Below are 17,206 nucleotides of genomic sequence, written 5' to 3' on the forward strand. Positions count from 1 at the left end.
GTGGATTAATGTAGCAGCTTTCCAAAATGCGTTCGTCTTCGAAAATGTTTTAATTACCAGTACGAAAGAGGAAGGGTAGCCGTCAGGGCAGATGTGCGTTGGATGTTGACAGTCAACGTTACCTCCGCTTTGCGTCTCGAAGATTTGAGCGGCTCGTTCATCAGTTTGGCCCACGTTGAACAGAGGCCGCTGGGTCCGACAGTGAAGTGTGATGCGCATCATTACGGCACACTGAAGGGCATGCATCATCATTGCACTATTGACAGCACTGAACTCTCACCCGCTCGTGTTTGTTGTGTTGTCGATGCACTGATGTCACTATAAATTAACTCTAATGACCGTTAGCTTCACTTGAACTTTTTTTTACGGATCTTCAAACTTATATTGGATGGCGCTTAGCACAGCTTCAGTACAAATCCACAATATTAGGGCTGTCTGTCTTTTTTGGTTTGCGTCATACTTTAAAAGTTACAAAGCCTACACTGTACATTACCTGGATGCATGTTTGTATTTTTATGTTTTATACACATATATACACACACACAGTGCCTAAGCTGGGTAGAGCCTGGTTAGTTCTTGGATGGGTGACCACCCACCATGCATAGATGGTCGTGGGGCTACGTGGTGGGCAGCAGAGGGCAGTGTGTAAAACTCCAGTTTTGTATTGTACTTTGCTCCAACGTCTATGCTCTCCGCTTTCGCCAATGGGAACTGACCAGCGTGATGGCGAACGGTCACATAACCCAGACGGTGTGCGTAGGCCCTCGTTCTATTGTAGTTTGACAAAAGGGCTGTACGTGCGTGCGGGCATACATACACAATATATACAGCAATCAAAATGCGTTGTGTTCTTCCCTTTTCCACGTTGCAATCTCCCCCCCACCCCCACCCTCCGTTCCATCCCCACCCACCCTCGGACACGCAGACCATGTGTCCCGTGTGCCTGGACCGCCTCAAGAACATGATCTTCCTGTGCGGGCACGGCACGTGCCAGCTCTGTGGGGACCGCATGAGCGAGTGTCCCATCTGCCGCAAGAGCATTGAGCGCCGGGTGCTGCTCTACTGAGGATGCTCGCCCGCTCGCCCGTATGCTCGCCCGCTCGTCCGTACGTACGCTCGCCCGTTCGCTCGCTAGCCCGTCTGCCGATACAAACCCGTACGTCCACACCATGCGCACGCAACACCTCGCTCTTTGAAAAATCACCACCCCGCCCACACTCCCCGCCCACACCCCCTCCTTCAGAAGCACGTGCCCGATTATTGCTGACCTTGTGGCCGGATAGGCCCGTGTGGGCACTCTGTGCCTGGGCGGTGGTGCGAGCCGTGCGCTGCTGCCGCGTGCGAGCCGTGCGGTGCTGCCACGTGCCAGCCGTGCGGTGCTGCCGCGTGCCGGCCGTGCGGTGCTGCCACGTGCCAGCCGTGCCTTACGCGCTCACTCGCTGCCTAGGGCGTGCGGTTCACGTCACACGAGGACCTCGTTGATCGTGAACGTAGATTCCTCCCGAAGAGAGAATATAGCGTCGTGCAAATTGCCAGTAGGTGGTGTGGGTGGTGGCTCCCGCCCGCTCGTTGGCACACAGGCACGTAGCGAGCCGCGTAGCGAGCCGCGTCGGCAGCCGTTTTGCTCTCCTGCGTCCCCGTCGAGGCTGTGGGAGTGGCGATGGGGGTGGGCGTCAACCCCATGGCATTCAGCCCTGCTGGGATCACCTGTTACAAATGTACAGCAAGTGCCGCATACCCCCCCCCCCCCGCCTGCAATCAAGCTAGGCAAAGCAACAGGCACATCTACGACTTATGCCCGGAGATGCAGTCGGATGACATTCGTTCAATGAAGCGTTCCCCGTGTTGGCGTTTGCGTCGCAGTCGGTGCTTGACAGTGTCGGTGTTATGGCTCGGCTAGTGGTCACTGTAGCAGCGCTCCGTGCAGACTGGCTATTTGCCATTCGTGACCTATCGTGGGCGTGCTTTTTTATCGTCAGGACTTTATTCTCGGGCCAGATTGTGACAAGAGTGTTCTCAACGGGTGTTCTTGGTCCAGCAAGCGGGGCAATATTAGCGTTGGGTGGCGTAAAGGCACGGAGTCCACATCTGAGGGTCCCTCAGAGTCCAGAGAAGGTGAGGATGTCAGATACAATAGAAAGGGCGGGGGGGAGGGGTGGGCGGAACAGAGTAGATAGTGTTTCCGGGAGAAGCGCAGTTTAATTTGTCCAAAAACCTGAGAGCCTCGTCCCAAGCACTGATCACCGCACAAATAAATATCTCCGTAACAGGAGTCTGTATGTGGTTCTGTTTCAAGTTATGTTCGCGTTGGGTTCACAACCAGAATCAGAAAGCCCTATCTGGACTGGATGAATTCGAAAAGCTATGAAGCTCTTTTTCGCAGATGTCCAGTCCGAGGCGGGTTAAAAAGTGAAATCAACACACAATACAAACAAGATAAAGGTAAGCGAGTTGCTATAAATAAAGTATGTAAGTACTAATTGCGTAAGTACAAATATACCTGCCGATTTGTCAACACCAAATACAAGCTTGGGCAAGGCAGCAAAACAACAACAACAAATTGTCCCAGACCCTCACCAAGCCAACAACACAACCCATGTAACCCAAACGGGATTCCTACATTTCTTATTTTCATACCTTGGGCTTGAATGACAGGAGTTGCCATGTAACTTACTGGAGCCAAAACAAACATTGTGCTTTGTCGCCTTTGCAATGACGCAAGAGAACCCCCAGTGGGAGCAGTAAAGACAGACGCCCGTTAGATAACAGAGGCAACAGGAGACTTGCTTCTTATACATCGCAGCCTCGTTCCGATATCTGGCCAGAAGATACCTTCGCAACTGTCAAGTAGCACAACTTGTAGTATGATGCAAACTCCGTTTGCGGCAAAAACGATGGGAGCCGCCAGTGTACGAACACGTTGGGTGAAACGTGCCACGTTGGGCTCTGTCCTGGGTGAGTTGTCTTCTCTGTGTGTCTAGATGACAGCGCTGGTCCACCGAAGGCCGCGCCGGCGCTGAAGTTACTGCAGACTTTGATGGCCGTGTTTGTTCCGCGTGGAAATAAATATTCCAACTCGGATCAACGGGCTTGAGAAAGTGAAGCATGTATTTGAACAAAAGAACCAGCGAGTTAATCCACGTGCATACATGCCTGAGCGGCAACCTTCTGGCTAAAAGCCGCTGCCTGGTTTTGTACCTATGCATTTTACCAACTCGTGCTGGTGCACAGCTGAAGACGCCATACCATTGCTGCATCTCACAGCGCAGTGCATCTTGTACCATCCCCCGTTTCACAACACCCAGCAGGACCTTCACTTTTTATCCCTCCTCGCCAACGTTGCTCTTTGGTGCGACTCATTTTGTGGCTTCCCACAATTTCACCCGTTTGCTTTTGTACCACGTTGCTCAAGAGCCAAAAACAGGATTATCAGGACAAAGACGGGTTCTTGGAGCTTGTTGCCATTTTCAAACTGCACCCTGGCAATCGGCTTTGGGGACGTTCGGCATCGCACGCAGAGCTGCTGTCCAGTTGAAGCTTCATTTCTTCGAAGCCGTCCCCTTTCGCATCCACTGTCATGGTCACCAAGCCACCGCTTTCCAGATAACCCCACTGGGCCAATAGGTTCAGTGTTGAACGTTGCATTCTCAAAGTTCTTCGCTTTAATAAAGTAAACGGATGTCTGCTTCCTCTGCCAGCCTTGATTGCACGCGGAGGCAAAACTATAGTTTTTTACTTATTTTCCCAAGCGATTAACACTTTGTACCAAGTCTATCTCTTCCCACGATATCTGCTGAGCATAACTGCGGACTTGCGTTTTCATTGCTGCTGCACGACTTTACAACTTGTTACTATATTCTTTAACAATCATGCTTCTTGTTCAACATTTGCAAACTGTTCATTTGAAACATCAGTTCTAAACATACCAACACTTTCCGTTTTCTACAAAATGTCTTGCCCTTGAACGTTTAGTCCCAAAATCAAGCGATCGCAAAATGGGTTCATCTGCACGTGCTCCGTAATCACAACAGACGGCCGCTCGTCGCGGCGTTATCAAATACCAATCCACTCTTTCTGCGGGAGCTTCATTGCTTGCCTCGAAAGTATCTCTCCTGGCAAGATATTTTGCCAGCGCGCGTTATTACTCGGGTCATGCGGCGATACCTTCGCGCGTTCTCGGTTCATCTTCGGATAGCTTCAAACTGTCACAAACTTTATTTTCATACATTTTCTGGTTACCATCAACCGAGCCCATCTTTGCTACGAGAGGGTTTTTGCCTGATGATGACAGATTGAGACGAGAGGTCTAAGGGCAAGAGGGCAAAAAAACCACGTGAACAGTGATGCAACGCCCCTTAAGAAAACTCTCCGACATTGTGTGCACAGAGACATGCACACCATTTATTTTTTAAGCCTTATGTAGCACGTTGTATAGCTAAACGTTATGTTTAAAGCGTTCGTGCATTCGCGTAGTTAAGCTTGTGTGATGCGTTAATTTAAGTGTTATCTCTCCCCGTTAAGACCTGTGTTACATTTAAACAGTTCTGTTATTGATGGTTTAAAGGTTGTTTCGACTGCTGTAATGCATTTGTAATCATGCTGATGATGCTAATGATGATGAAATGTGAAAACGGTTCCCCTAAGGTCTGTTCATGTGAGTCTGTTTGCATCGTGTGCGGAATAAGTGCCCATCACAAAGGTTCCGCTCCAAAAACATAAAACTGAGCCTGACTGGGCTACAGGGCATCTGTCTGATCAGCTGATGCTGAAGTTAGTCTGCCACATACTTGGTGCAACCTAAATCTTAACTTCATTGCTAGCTATTGAGTGATTTACGTTGCGCTAAGTATGTGATGGCCCAAATACTGGACCAACCTAATGAGGCAAATGCTTGGTTGCCCGGTGGCCAGATTCAACTGAATGCTAAGGTGGTGGGTTGGCTCTTTGCTCGAGCCCAGTATTTACAAAGCTCCAGTCCACGTGACCACCCCATGAAAGTCTTCTTTCTAGTGCGTTCCATGTGCTGTCGCGTGCTCTGTATCGTGGTGGGACGCAGACATACACGCACACGCAAATCCTAACACATTATTATACTTTGGTATATATTGAGAGATTGCGTGTACGTCTCTATTTGATTGGAATCGTTGCTGTCAATTTCCCGTGAGACGTGTTTATCAACCGTCAGTCACGTGCAGCGTGAAATGTACCCAATTTGTATTTGAACAGCATTGGCTTTACACGCAAAGTGGTGGGTCGCGAGAGCTTAAAACTCTGGAAACATTGTCCCAGCCCTTTACATTGGTATTGGGTCATTGTCCTAGCCCTTTACACTGGTATTGGGTGTTTTAATGAATGAGTACAATTGTTTTGAGACTATGAACACCCGCAGCCCGGACTCCTATATTCACAGCTTTATACTCGACGTCCAATCTATCGAGCGTTGTAGTTTGCAGCTTACACATCGGCCTCTTAAATCCAGTGTCAGTACGGCTTTCATTTATATAATGGGATGGACATCATAGCCTACCCTTCTGCTGAAACTCAAGACGAGCAAAAGAGATGGAGCATTGCTACCCCAACGACAACAGAGTACAACTGCTGCCATTAGGGGCTCGGATCGTGGCAATGCAGGGTTAGCGCTGTAGCCTTAGGGTGGGTCCGCACTTGATCACTAAACGCAAGTAACTTAATGTAATGGGCGATTAAGGGCCACTGATAAGTTACATACCGCTCGCATTCACTTGGGTGAACTTTGGAACGTTAAGTGAACCAGTGGCTAATCGGGATCAGGGTAATCAGAGGTTGAAGCCAAGGGTTTTTGAAGCGATTGTACAAACCACGTGGCATACAATGTGACCATAAGATTTGCGTGCCACTGTGGCCGAGCGAACACGTTTCGCATGAAGGCAACGTGATGTTCATTTAACGTTCGTTAAAGATCCAGTGTGAACCCACTCTTGAGTAAACGTCCTTCGGCGTACGTTATCTGATGGCTTGTAGGAACCGGTGCTATGATGCGAGACGTTTGATTTTGTTCAGACTCGGTCGCGTCTTCAAAGCTTGTGCGAACCCCTAACGGAACACGTATTCTCTGTAATGTAATAAAATACGTTATCATTGAGATGCCGCCCCCGTGTCTTCGCGTGGGATGAAGGGGAATTCCCACTGCACCTCTGTCGTGGCCTTCATATCCCCGTGTTGTGACGTTCAAGTGATTTAAAAGTAAAGTTCAATTGCCATGAGCCTATATACATCGTAGGACCGTGAATTTCAGTGCGAATGCAAAGTCTGGTGCTACTTGTTTGTTCCACGGTTACATTTAGTTCCCACGGATTAGCTACACCCAAACGTTATTTATTCATCAACATTAAATACTAACTGGCAAGCTTTTAACGTGAACTCTAACCAACAGACACAGTGAACTGTAATGGTTGTAAAAGTGGTATTAATGTAATGCACTGCTGCCTGTTTATTAACGATATTCTCGATTCTTCCTGAAGAACCGAAGAGTGTATTTTGGTGTTGTCATTACCTATAACATGATTGTTGTTCAAGTTGTCCTGCAGTAACAATTAGTCCCCGCACAAAACTATTCCAATACCGTCAACAGCATCATCATCATCAATGTCACGAACAGCCACACTTCCACTAATACACATGACCAGCGGTTTATTGTGGTGACCTCCACCGCAAGCAATTACACGTGGCATCCCATGCGACCTAGGTGGTGCTCAAGGCCCCTGGCCGGCCCTCAACTGCCGCAGCGAGGCGGTGCCGCAGCGAGGCGGTGCCACGGACGGTACCAATGTGTGTGTGGGGGGGGGGGCTTGCAGGTTCGTCCCGGTCTCATCCCCATGGGCCATGCGAATAGCGAGCCGGAGGACTTGGTGTGGCCAAATCAGTCAATTGGGGGGGGGAATCATCTAAAGAGCGAATTAAGTCTTCTCATCGTCAAAATTCAAATGTCGGGAAGTCTCAAGACTACGACTTTTCAGAATATTAATATTTATCCTGGAAGAATCTGATGAGCTAGAAAGCGCTTTTTCACAGATGTCCAGTAGGGGCAGGTAAGAACGTTACAATAAATATACAAAGAACACGATAGTAGTGAAAAGTAGAGGAAAGGCAAACAAATCGGCCAAAAATATAATGAGCTGGTAAGGTCGACTGAGCTTCGCAGCTGTTTTACGAGGACGACCACAGGCCAAGACCGCTGGCAAGTGGCGGCAGTGAGAGGAACAGCGCAGAGATGTCAATGTGCGAACTGACGAGCGAAAACAAAACGTGTTAACACGAAAGCCATACCAAATACGCAGACTCCGCGGTGCTGTTCCGATTTCCCCGGATACCCCTGGGGCTCGGTGTGGTTCTCTTCCCCGTTTCCCTGCCCTGGTCACCCTCACCACCTGCAAACCCACCTTGGGTCCTGTCGAGGTCCGAGAGGGCCTCTTCTTCAACCCCTCTTAAAGCAGTCCAGCCCAGCCGAGCTCTTGAGCGCGCTGCCACTCCTCAGCGCAGCACGACAGCAAACGAAGACTCGCCTACTTTTGCGAAATACACTTAAGATTAACACTAAAAAAATGGCAAAACAACCACATTAACCAATTTCGATTTAAAGCTTTCGTGACTGCAATGATTCATCTACACATGATCACTCGCATCTCACACGAGACGTCGCTCAACCCCACAGATGGCATCTCGTTCGCTTCTTTGGTTCCATGTGGCGTCAGGTCGCAGCGGTGCCGATTAATTATCCTCGTAGCAAAAGTAGCTACTACTACATATGTAGTAGCTGCTACTACTACACGTGTAGTAGCAGCTACTACATATGTAGCTACTTTAGCTACTACTACACGTGTAGCAGCAGCAGTAGCTGCTACTACATATGTAGCTACTTTAGCTACTACTACACGTGTAGCAGCAGTAGCTGCTACTACACGTGAGTTTTTAGGTCCATGCGGCGTACAGCCGTAGTAGCTGCTACTACACATGTAGTAGTAGCTACTACTACATATGTAGTAGCTACACAAGCTACTTTCAAGGATCCCCGCGCTAAATGCTTTCAAGCTATCAATTCCGGTTCAGTGATTTTGCACTTGCTCTATTACTACAGTACTATACTGCCCTTCAACTTTTATGAACGACTGGGTGTTTAAGGTTAGCGATTTGTCGTATTATCTGGCTGTATAGCAAATGAAATAATACAATTACTATACTGTGCAAGGTATAAATGTATGTGTTTTAATATTTACGTGTTAATGTGGGGCTCCTTTATGAAATCATGCTTCAGGCCCCGCACTAGCTTAGTCCGGCACTGGTCGCAAGCTCCTGTGAGCGCCTCTCGCCCTCGCTCAGCCCCCCTGCGTTGCGCTTCGGGTCCTCATCAGCACGCCACTGAGGTTGGGATGACGAGGCCCCGGTCAACCCCCACCCCATACCACCCTCGCAGCTTTAAATTTGAAGGCGACCTCGCCCGTCTCTCTCCTCTCGCTCCTCCTCCCTCCCTCCCCTCTGCCGTCACTCTCTCAAGGCAATCTCCCAGTATTATGCCTACGAGACGCCTCCCAACTCCAGCAACAAAAACAGCGCCGAACCGATTGAGGGGGCGAGATGAGAGGGGAGGCGGAGGAGGGGGGAGCGGCTCGTACGCGCCGCTCAGCTGTCAACCCCACACGGTTTGCCCCCTATTCTTGTGCAGGGAACATTGAGTTTTTAGGTCCACGCGGCGTACAGCCGTTTCAATACGGGCAAAACAAATTGTTTCTATGTGTGTTGTGTTTCTCCCTTGTGATGGGACTTTGTAAGATGAACGTTGAGATTTATAAGGTTCACGGGGTGTGACCAACACGGTCTGAGTTGGTCTGTAACAAGGTAGGGCACTGATCAGGGGTTGACGGGTTTGTTATAATCTTCTACACTCTTCAGAGGAGGACTCTTAACGACTCCTCTCTCAGCCTCGGCTCTAGCGCTCGACGCTGGACTGGGGAGTCGGTGCCGTCTCAAGCGTCGCCCCGAGGATCTGGAGCGCCTCGCCGGCCAGTGCAGCTCACGGAGAGTCGGAGTGATGTGCGAGTAGAAATCCGATGAGCCATGAAGCTCTTTTTTTATCCACTCATGTCAACCCGGCCCGGTGGCTATACCTGTCAACCCATAATCGCTGTGTTTAGGAGGGAGCGCAAGACTCACTCTTTTCTCATAGCTTTTACTTAAACGTTATTTTATTGTCTTTGCATTTTATGTTAGTGTACAAAATTTTTATAGCCCCCGCACCCCCCCCCCCCCCCCCACCTTGAGTGAGGGTGTTATCACATTTAAAATAACTACGGTTTATAATTGAGCGTGATTCTGATGCTTGCTGTCACTGCTTGGGATGGCACGTGGGGGTGGCGGGGCGAGGTGGCAACGCGTGGGAACTTGGCACCAGAGGGCGCCCTTGAGCAGCGAACCGGCCCCACCGCGTGGCTCGACAGCCCGAGGGGCTCCGGACAAACACCGCGCGGCGCGGGTCGGGGAAGTGAGTGGGTGGGTGGGTGAGTCGTCGGGTGGGGGGGGGGCTAAATAAATAATGAACGAGAGGGTGGTGGGTGGGGAAGTTGTTACGGAGAGAAAGGAAATAAGGTGGAGGCACTCTGCTGATCTGCTGTGGCCGGCGTGGGGTGCTTAGGGGGTGGTTATTAGGGTGGTGGTGGTGGTCGTGGTTTGCGTTTGGCTTGGGATGCTGTCTGGATCGCAGGACGAGCTCTGAGTCGCCGAGGGCAAGCGCAGCCATGCAAGGTGATGTACGACTCCGGGCTCGCAATCAGCACGTCCACGCGAGTTTTCACATGGGCACCCTTTATGCGCGCACACACACACGAGCACGCGCGCGCGCGTACACACCGCGTATAGACACACTCGGGGGTGTTGGTCTCTACGGACTTTGTTGTTAGCGAGCAGCAGGGCCGTCTTTGTCTCTCCCCCTCCCTTTCTCCCCCCAATGGTGATGTACCACATCAGCTACACACTTGTTTAAAGGCTGAGTCGACCTAGGGAAGGCCCAGGAACGGTTCACATGTTCGCCACCGAACGCTGGCCGTGACCGGGAATCGAACGGCGGACGCTGGGTTCAGTGGCGCAGTGGTCAACGCTAACCACTGCGCCACCGCTCCCCACGATAACACACGCGATCCGTATGTATGCAGTTCTTACACACACACAGTGGTGTGTGTGTGTCCACTGTGTGTGTGTGCGTACGCAAACACATACGTAGGGTGAAATATGCACATGGTCAGAGTTACACGCACACAAACTCACAGAAACGTGCGTATGAACGGGACTACGTACACACACGTGTACACAACATGCACACGTGTACACAACATGCACACGTGTACACAACATGCACACGTGTACACAACATGCACACGTGTACACAACATGCACACGTGTACACAACATGCACACGTGTACACAACATGCACACGTGTACACAACATAGATGTGTTTTATTGCTCAGACAATCTGTACGTGCGGCAAACCGATAACCGTCCCCCCCCCCCCTTGTTCTCCAAACCGGTTACCGGTAATGCAAGAAAAGCTGCTTTTAACACCGCTCATGGCTCACCCACAACAACACACAACACACACAACAACACACAACACACACAACACGCACACTCGACGCCAGCTTGTATTAAAGTGTAGCAATGCACTTTATTAAAGCCTTTATTACTCAACAGGCTATGAACGTGTGCACGTGTGTAGCCACCCCACCACCACCAGCCACCCTCCTGGTTAACAGCACTTGGCCCCCACACACTCTGCTGAAGGCTACCCCCACCCCTCCCCTAGGTCGACTCAGCCTCAAATGACTACCTGGCGCGGTGTGTAAAGCGTCGCCACTTTGGGGAGACAAAGGCGGCCGGGCCATGGTGCTGGCCACCTTACCCCAATGTCGCGTGCCGTGCCGGCCTTTCAATAGGCTACTGCACTCGCGAACAGCACTTGCCCCCAAAAGTCCGCTAAGGCTACACGGGGGATCTTTGCCTTGTTGGGTAATCGTTGCCACTCATTGGCGCACCGTTGTTGTTGTTCTTGCATTATCCAAGTCACTCGTAAACAACAACAACAGATCACACAAGTGAACAAAAAAACAAGTTACCCACGTGCCGTGTGATTCATTGCTTTAGTTTGTTGGGTTAGATCGTTCCGGTAAACAAAATGTGCTTGTTTTGTTGCACTAGAAAGCGTTCACCACCCGACAGAGCCGATCAAAACAAGTCGCCACGTGTGGGCACACACGCCGGTCGATTTGGGGGGTTTAAGCAAATCCGGAGGACGAACGTCGATATTTCAAAGCGAAGTTTGAGAAAGAGTGGAAAAATAAGAGCAGTTTTTTTTAACCCTTTCTGGCATTAAAACGGGGGGAGATGTTAAGACGTTCAAAGAGCAAAACATTTTTTTTTGCAAGGAATCACATCCTGCATTAACCACACGCAGTACCTGTGGTGAACACGCAAACAAACATGCTCTGATAATTATATATGGATCGATTACGTGTGGTCAATGCAGACTTCATACTGGCAAAAAATAGTGTGCCATGATAAAGTTTGACAAGTTTGTACGACAGACCCAACTTGTTTTGTTTGGCTGTGTCGGGTGCTCAACGGTTTATAGTTTTTTTTTAAAGAAGACATTATAGACTCCATGATCTGACCCAGAATAAACGAATGACGAATCGTTATATTTGGTCGTGAAAGCTTTACACTCGCGCGTATGATGTTCACGATACGTCCAGGAGGGATTGTTTCACCATCGGAATCTTTACGTCGTCTGCCGGAGGAATCCGACGAGCTACGGAGAGCTGCTCTTTTTCACAGCTGTCCCCAGCGTGGGCGAGTCGTGGTTCGCAAAGCCACGACGAGAGGGCTTCAGGGGAGAGAGATGGAGAGAGGATTTCGTGGTGGACAACCGCACACACGATGGGGAGCGGTGGTGTAGCGGTTAGCGCGCTCACGGCCAACACCGGTGAAGATTATCTGAACCGGTCCTGGGCCTCCCCTAGGCCGACTCAGCCTCAAATTAGTATCTTGTGCGGTGTGTAAACTTCGCCACTGGGGAGACAAAGGCGGTCGGGCGTGGTGCCGGCCACCCACCCCCTCGTGTACCGTTCCGGCCTTCATAGGTGCTCGCTAACACCACTTGCCCCTACAGTCTGTTAAGGCTATACGGGGCATCTTTGTCTTTTGTGGTGAACACATGTGGAACACACGTGCGCGTTACACGCATCGCGTAGAATGCTTGGCGATGATGTCAGCGCTTGCACGTTTTGTGTGTGTGTCCACGTGCATGTTTGTATGTATCTACGTTGAACTTCTTTCGCACCGTACTTAGCCAACCGTGTTTATTTAGGCCCATCGGCCCGTTTTTTGTCAGTCCAATCCATTGCTGGATGAGGGCCTCCCCCGCACCTAGCGAGCCATTGAGGGATATTTTAGTTGACCATATACTTCAGCACGCTACGATGGTCAGTGTGGTGGTGGTGTGGGGGCGAATGCAGTACTATACAACAATGTTTTTATATTTTGATTTAAAGCTTACGTGACTGCAGTAATTCATATTCTTAGTTTTTTCGGTAAAGTCACGTTGAAGAGAAACAACAAAATAATAAAATATATATATAAAAATAGATGGACTAGTCCTGGGCAAACTGCCAAATCGCTGCGCGTGACGCCAACGTTTTTTTTATAAATAAATAAATGCGCCGTTTACAAATAAAAATAAATTTATGCAAACCAACACACCTGAAGATGACCGTTTGAGTTATGGTCGAAACGTCGTGAGAATTTTTTATTGTTTTATACATTTTTTATTATTTTGTTGTTTCTCTTCAACGTGACTTTACCGAAAAAACTAAGAATATATAATAACAATGTTTTTGCTGCACCGTCCTCTGCTACCCACAATACCTACGACTCCACCTGCCTTTTGCACAAGGCGGTCACCCACCTAGGTTACTTTTCCCTGCTTAGCCTGCGAGATCTGATGAGATTAGGCGCATCCTGGATGGGCTGCTCATAGTCATTGTAATACTATTAGTGTCATGTGTGCTGTAGGTACGATGAACTTCTTTCGCGCCGTACGTAGCCAGCCGTGCTAATCGGAGGTGCGGGGGAAGGACAGCAAACTTTAACACACAAAACACAGTTCTAAAGAAATTAGTTTTACTCAGCAGTGCATTTAAGACACAGTGGTCGGAGATCGCTGGCTGTGTATTTCTCCAGGATAAAAAAAAGCCTCCCCGAGTCTCAATGCTCTGAGCAGGAGGGTCCTGCAACATTGTAATTGTTTGGCCACATCCCAGTGAATGGGTGGTTCGTTTGGCCTTGACTGTGGGAGGAAACGGGAGGAGCGCAGAGAGAACCCACCCCGAGCCTGTGAAGGCATTAACACTCGAGGACAGCTCGGATGGATTCAAGAATGCATGACCCTACTGCTGTCCGCTGGCCATCTCGTTCGTCCGCACACGCTATTGCATATCGCCCGTTATGTCCCAGCTCTCTGCTGCACTGTGTATATTCAAGTGTCTAAATTGTGTTGTTATGCGATGGCACGTGTACGCATAACGTATGCTATCTGTGTGCCAATGCGTGCGTGTGCACTGCGCTTTGCAATGTTTATGAACAATAACCAAAAATATTCCCCATAAAGCCTTTAACAGGCTGTTGGGGCATGTGCTGTTAGCGAGCACCTATTGAGGCCGGCACGGCCACGCCTGGCCACCTTTGTCTCCCCCAGCGCAGATGTTTACACACCGCACCAGGGTATTGATTTAAGGCTGAGTCGACCTAGGGGAGGCCCAAGACAAGTTCGGATATTCGTCACCGGTGTTGGCCGTGAGCGGGAATCGAATTTGGGTCGCCGGGTTCGTAGCGCAGCGTAGCGCTAACCGCTACACAACCGATAATGCACACTCCTTCATACATTGACACAGTGTAAGTTTACACAAAGCAGATTATGTTTACACATTACGAGAGGAATTAAAACTCTGACTTTGTGAGTTTCATCAGCACACTATTTATTATACAACGCGGTATCCTGTTTGTGTAATTAGGACAACCAGCTGTTTCAATATCACAAATCTAACTGATAAACACTTGGTAACATTATTTCCGCATATTTTTTTATTACAAACCTAAATTTTTGTTTGCACAACAGTAACATTGTAGCAAGCTCGAATCGATGACCAGGGTTTCATTTTCGTCAAATGAGAAACTTAAATCGCAAGCGACTCAATCGGGGACGCCTGCATACACCCAGCGTTAAACCATCGCCTCCCTCCTACTGGCAGCAGAGTCATGGCACCCCCACAGGTCACTTTTGCAAATGAGGTTCATCCTGGTCTCTTGAGGTCTCACCTGGTTAAGCAAAAGACTACTTCAAATGCATGGAGATGGAGCGATGACATCGGCTCACGTTGCGGCGTTCTCGACGGACCACTGCATTCGCAGAACTGTTCGAGATGGCGACGGCTCGGGGCCCTCGAGGTAGGCCTTCATCCAACAGTGGGTAGATCATGGCCGATCACGACGACGACAATGATTGCGCAAGGAAGCGCCGACGCAGCAGCAGCAGACGGGGGGGGGGGGGGGTTGCTGCGTGGCCGTGGCGCTGCAAATGCAGAGAGCGCGTTCGGAGAAGCGGGCGCTGTGCAGCCGCGCGGGCGTAATTGTAAAACACAACCTCGTGGGGAGTCACGTGGCCCGAGTGAGCCGGGCACTGGCACATTCTCAAACGTCGGCACGTGGCGACGCACAGCGCTCGGACGCTCCCAGCACCCTCCAAGCGAATCCTCTCCCGCCCCCCCCCTCTTCCTCCACGGGACCGGGCGGCGCAAACGCGTTCCGGTTCGTGGCACCGGGAGAAGCTTGGGAGCCGCGGTGGCTAGGATATGTTAAGTCCCTCGCCTGGTATTTCAGTTTCTTTATTTTGTTTATTTTGGTATAGCCCTGTGAGCCATTCGGCTCTTGAATCGGGTGCAACTGCAACAAAAAACAAAAACACGAACAAGAAAACATCTTAAAGCGACTCTGTGTGACTGTGCAAACATAAAATCCATGAAAAAAACAGCAAAATATTCCTGAAAAAAGCACCGTACACCAACGCTGTGTGCAAAAAATCCCAGTGGGATGCAAGTCAAACAACAACAACCACAAGAAAACTTAGATTAAGGCCATGAGTCTAACTCCGCACTACAACAAAACAAACATGTCCAAACCAAAAAACTTTTCGAAATCACAAAAAATATAAAGCCATAATTGCAACGTAACAGTGATCACAAGGACTGTGACCGAATTTTTTACAATAAACTACATAAATAACATGTAACACCAAATCCTAGAGCCAGCATCAGTCGGAGTATCAGGAGAGGTCGTGGGTTCGATCCCGACCCTGACGTCTGTGTATTAGGAGTCTGCGTGTCTCTCTTTCTCGCGGTAGCCAGAATTTTTCTCCGGGTCCTCGGGTTTTTCCCTCCACGTTTAGAATCAACATCACGCGTTTAGAGTATTTGGATGTTATAAATTTCGACGTGATGAAAAAAGCCAATTTTGTTGAGCTATCATTTATAATAGCCGCGTACGCTTCTGAACACGAGCTGTATAGCTCAGTGGGCCTTCTTACCGGGCAAAATAAAAAATAGTTTTTTAGTTTTGTTTTGAAATCTGCACCGCACAAGCACAGCGAGAGAAATGGAGAGCGGGAGGAATGGAGCGCTGCCTTGTTGACAGCGTGACCCCTGGGCAACGGCTCAGTGGGGGGTGGGGGGTGCTGGCTGGACATGCCATGTGGTGTGCATTCTTTTTTTTTTCCTCTTTAAATTTTAAGCCAAGGGCGGCGTGAGTTTCCGGATCGCTGAGATTTTGTTAAAACTCCTAAAACCCTGTGGGGGATTGGTCCCAGTTTGGCCGGGAAGATGGCAGTACATGAAGTGGGTAAATTAACCCCAGGCCATGAGGTAGGCAGCACTGCCAGTGAGCTCACGAACCCATCCGTTTTCTCCGGATACGGGGAGTTTCCTCCCGCGTTCAAATCGTTCTTAAGAGAGGAATTGGCCAAACAACCTCGTGGCGGCAGAGCCCTGCTGAACTCGAGGCTTTTACACGCGGCGACCCCTTCACGGGCAGCTGCGCCGTGGCGATTTGGGGCCTCCCCATGGCACAACAGAGGCGGATATCGAAGCCTCCCAAGGTGGGGTGGGAGGGAGGTGGGCAGAGGAGGGGGGTATTACCCCCCCCCCCACCACCACCTCCTTAGATCCCGCAGCTGACGGAGAGCAGCAGCAGCAGACATCGTGTGTGGCCAGAGAGAGATGACTTCTCCATCGGCGGCCACAAACAAACACGCCACGGCTGGAGCAGCCCTGGAGCCCCCGGGCCTGCGCTGGAGGTGCCACCCCGTGCACTCGGACTTCTCGCCCAGGTCCCCGAGAGCCTTGCTCTGCTTGTGCACTCACGAACGCACGTGCACACCCTGGAATGAGGAATGCATTTATCTTGGCGGCACGGAGACAGTGACATGAACCATGTGCACAGCGCAAGAGTTGGATGGGGAGGACGGAAATAATCCTGTAGCTGTTTACCGAAGGATGCCTTACATTTGAGTCTCAAGACTCGTTTGCTTTCGAGGGGAGGTCCTGCTACATTGAGGTATTTGGCCAATTCCATTAATGAGCGTCTGGCTTTACGTGGGAGGAAACCGGAGTAGCTGGGGAAGAGTCACGCGCGCGAGCCGGGAACAACGTTCCAAGTTCCGCACAGATTGAAAAATTCCACTCGCTGTGTTAGCATCTCCCCGGCCACCGCGCAGTGGAAGCCTGCGCTATCCCTCTGGTTCCCAAGGAGTCACGTGCTATCCAGGCGTCACCTTTGCTCAGCTTTAGGTGCAGCTGGGATTGTTTGATCGTGAGGGTCGTGCAAAAAAAGTAATAATCGATCGGGAACATTATGATTCATTGAGTCATAGATTCATGAGCTCGTTACGCGTGCATTTTAAGAATCGGTAATTTCTGATTCGCGTCTATTGCACGTGGTTCGTGGAAACTGGCCGTGTAACGATGCAGTCATTAGTCAAATATAATGAATCCATTCGCTCACGATACTTTCAGCTGGTTGTGCTGTGAGAATCGATGATGTTCCATGCGTATGTGGAGAATATAAATAACAAAATA

At 49.9% G+C, this 17,206-nt stretch overlaps 2 protein-coding genes across 6 annotated transcripts in view; both read left to right on the forward strand.

Annotated features, from left to right (window-relative positions):
* Positions 1–6,121, forward strand: part of MIB1 (MIB E3 ubiquitin protein ligase 1) — a 77,413-nt gene extending 71,292 nt beyond the window's left edge. For all 4 annotated transcript variants that reach the window (XM_076066504.1, XM_076066506.1, XM_076066503.1 and 1 more), the window contains exon 21: positions 926–6,121. In XM_076066504.1, the coding sequence (XP_075922619.1) occupies positions 926–1,066 (141 nt within the window). In that variant the 3' untranslated portion in view covers positions 1,067–6,121. The remainder of the gene's footprint in view (positions 1–925) is intronic.
* Positions 6,122–9,574: 3,453 nt separating this feature from the next.
* Positions 9,575–17,206, forward strand: part of LOC116941694 (collectin-12-like) — a 28,194-nt gene continuing 20,562 nt past the window's right edge. Inside the window, exon 1 of one of the 2 annotated variants that reach the window (XM_032953030.2) lies at positions 9,575–9,774. In XM_032953030.2, coding sequence (XP_032808921.2) covers positions 9,768–9,774 — 7 coding nt within the window. In that variant the 5' untranslated portion in view covers positions 9,575–9,767. The remainder of the gene's footprint in view (positions 9,775–17,206) is intronic. The other variant, XM_032953029.2, reaches the window with a different exon arrangement.

This window comes from Petromyzon marinus, chromosome 12 (genome assembly GCF_048934315.1).
Source record: "Petromyzon marinus isolate PM22_M1 ecotype Great Lakes invasive population chromosome 12, UKy_Petmar_22M1.pri1.0, whole genome shotgun sequence".
Lineage (NCBI taxonomy): Eukaryota > Metazoa > Chordata > Hyperoartia > Petromyzontiformes > Petromyzontidae > Petromyzon > Petromyzon marinus.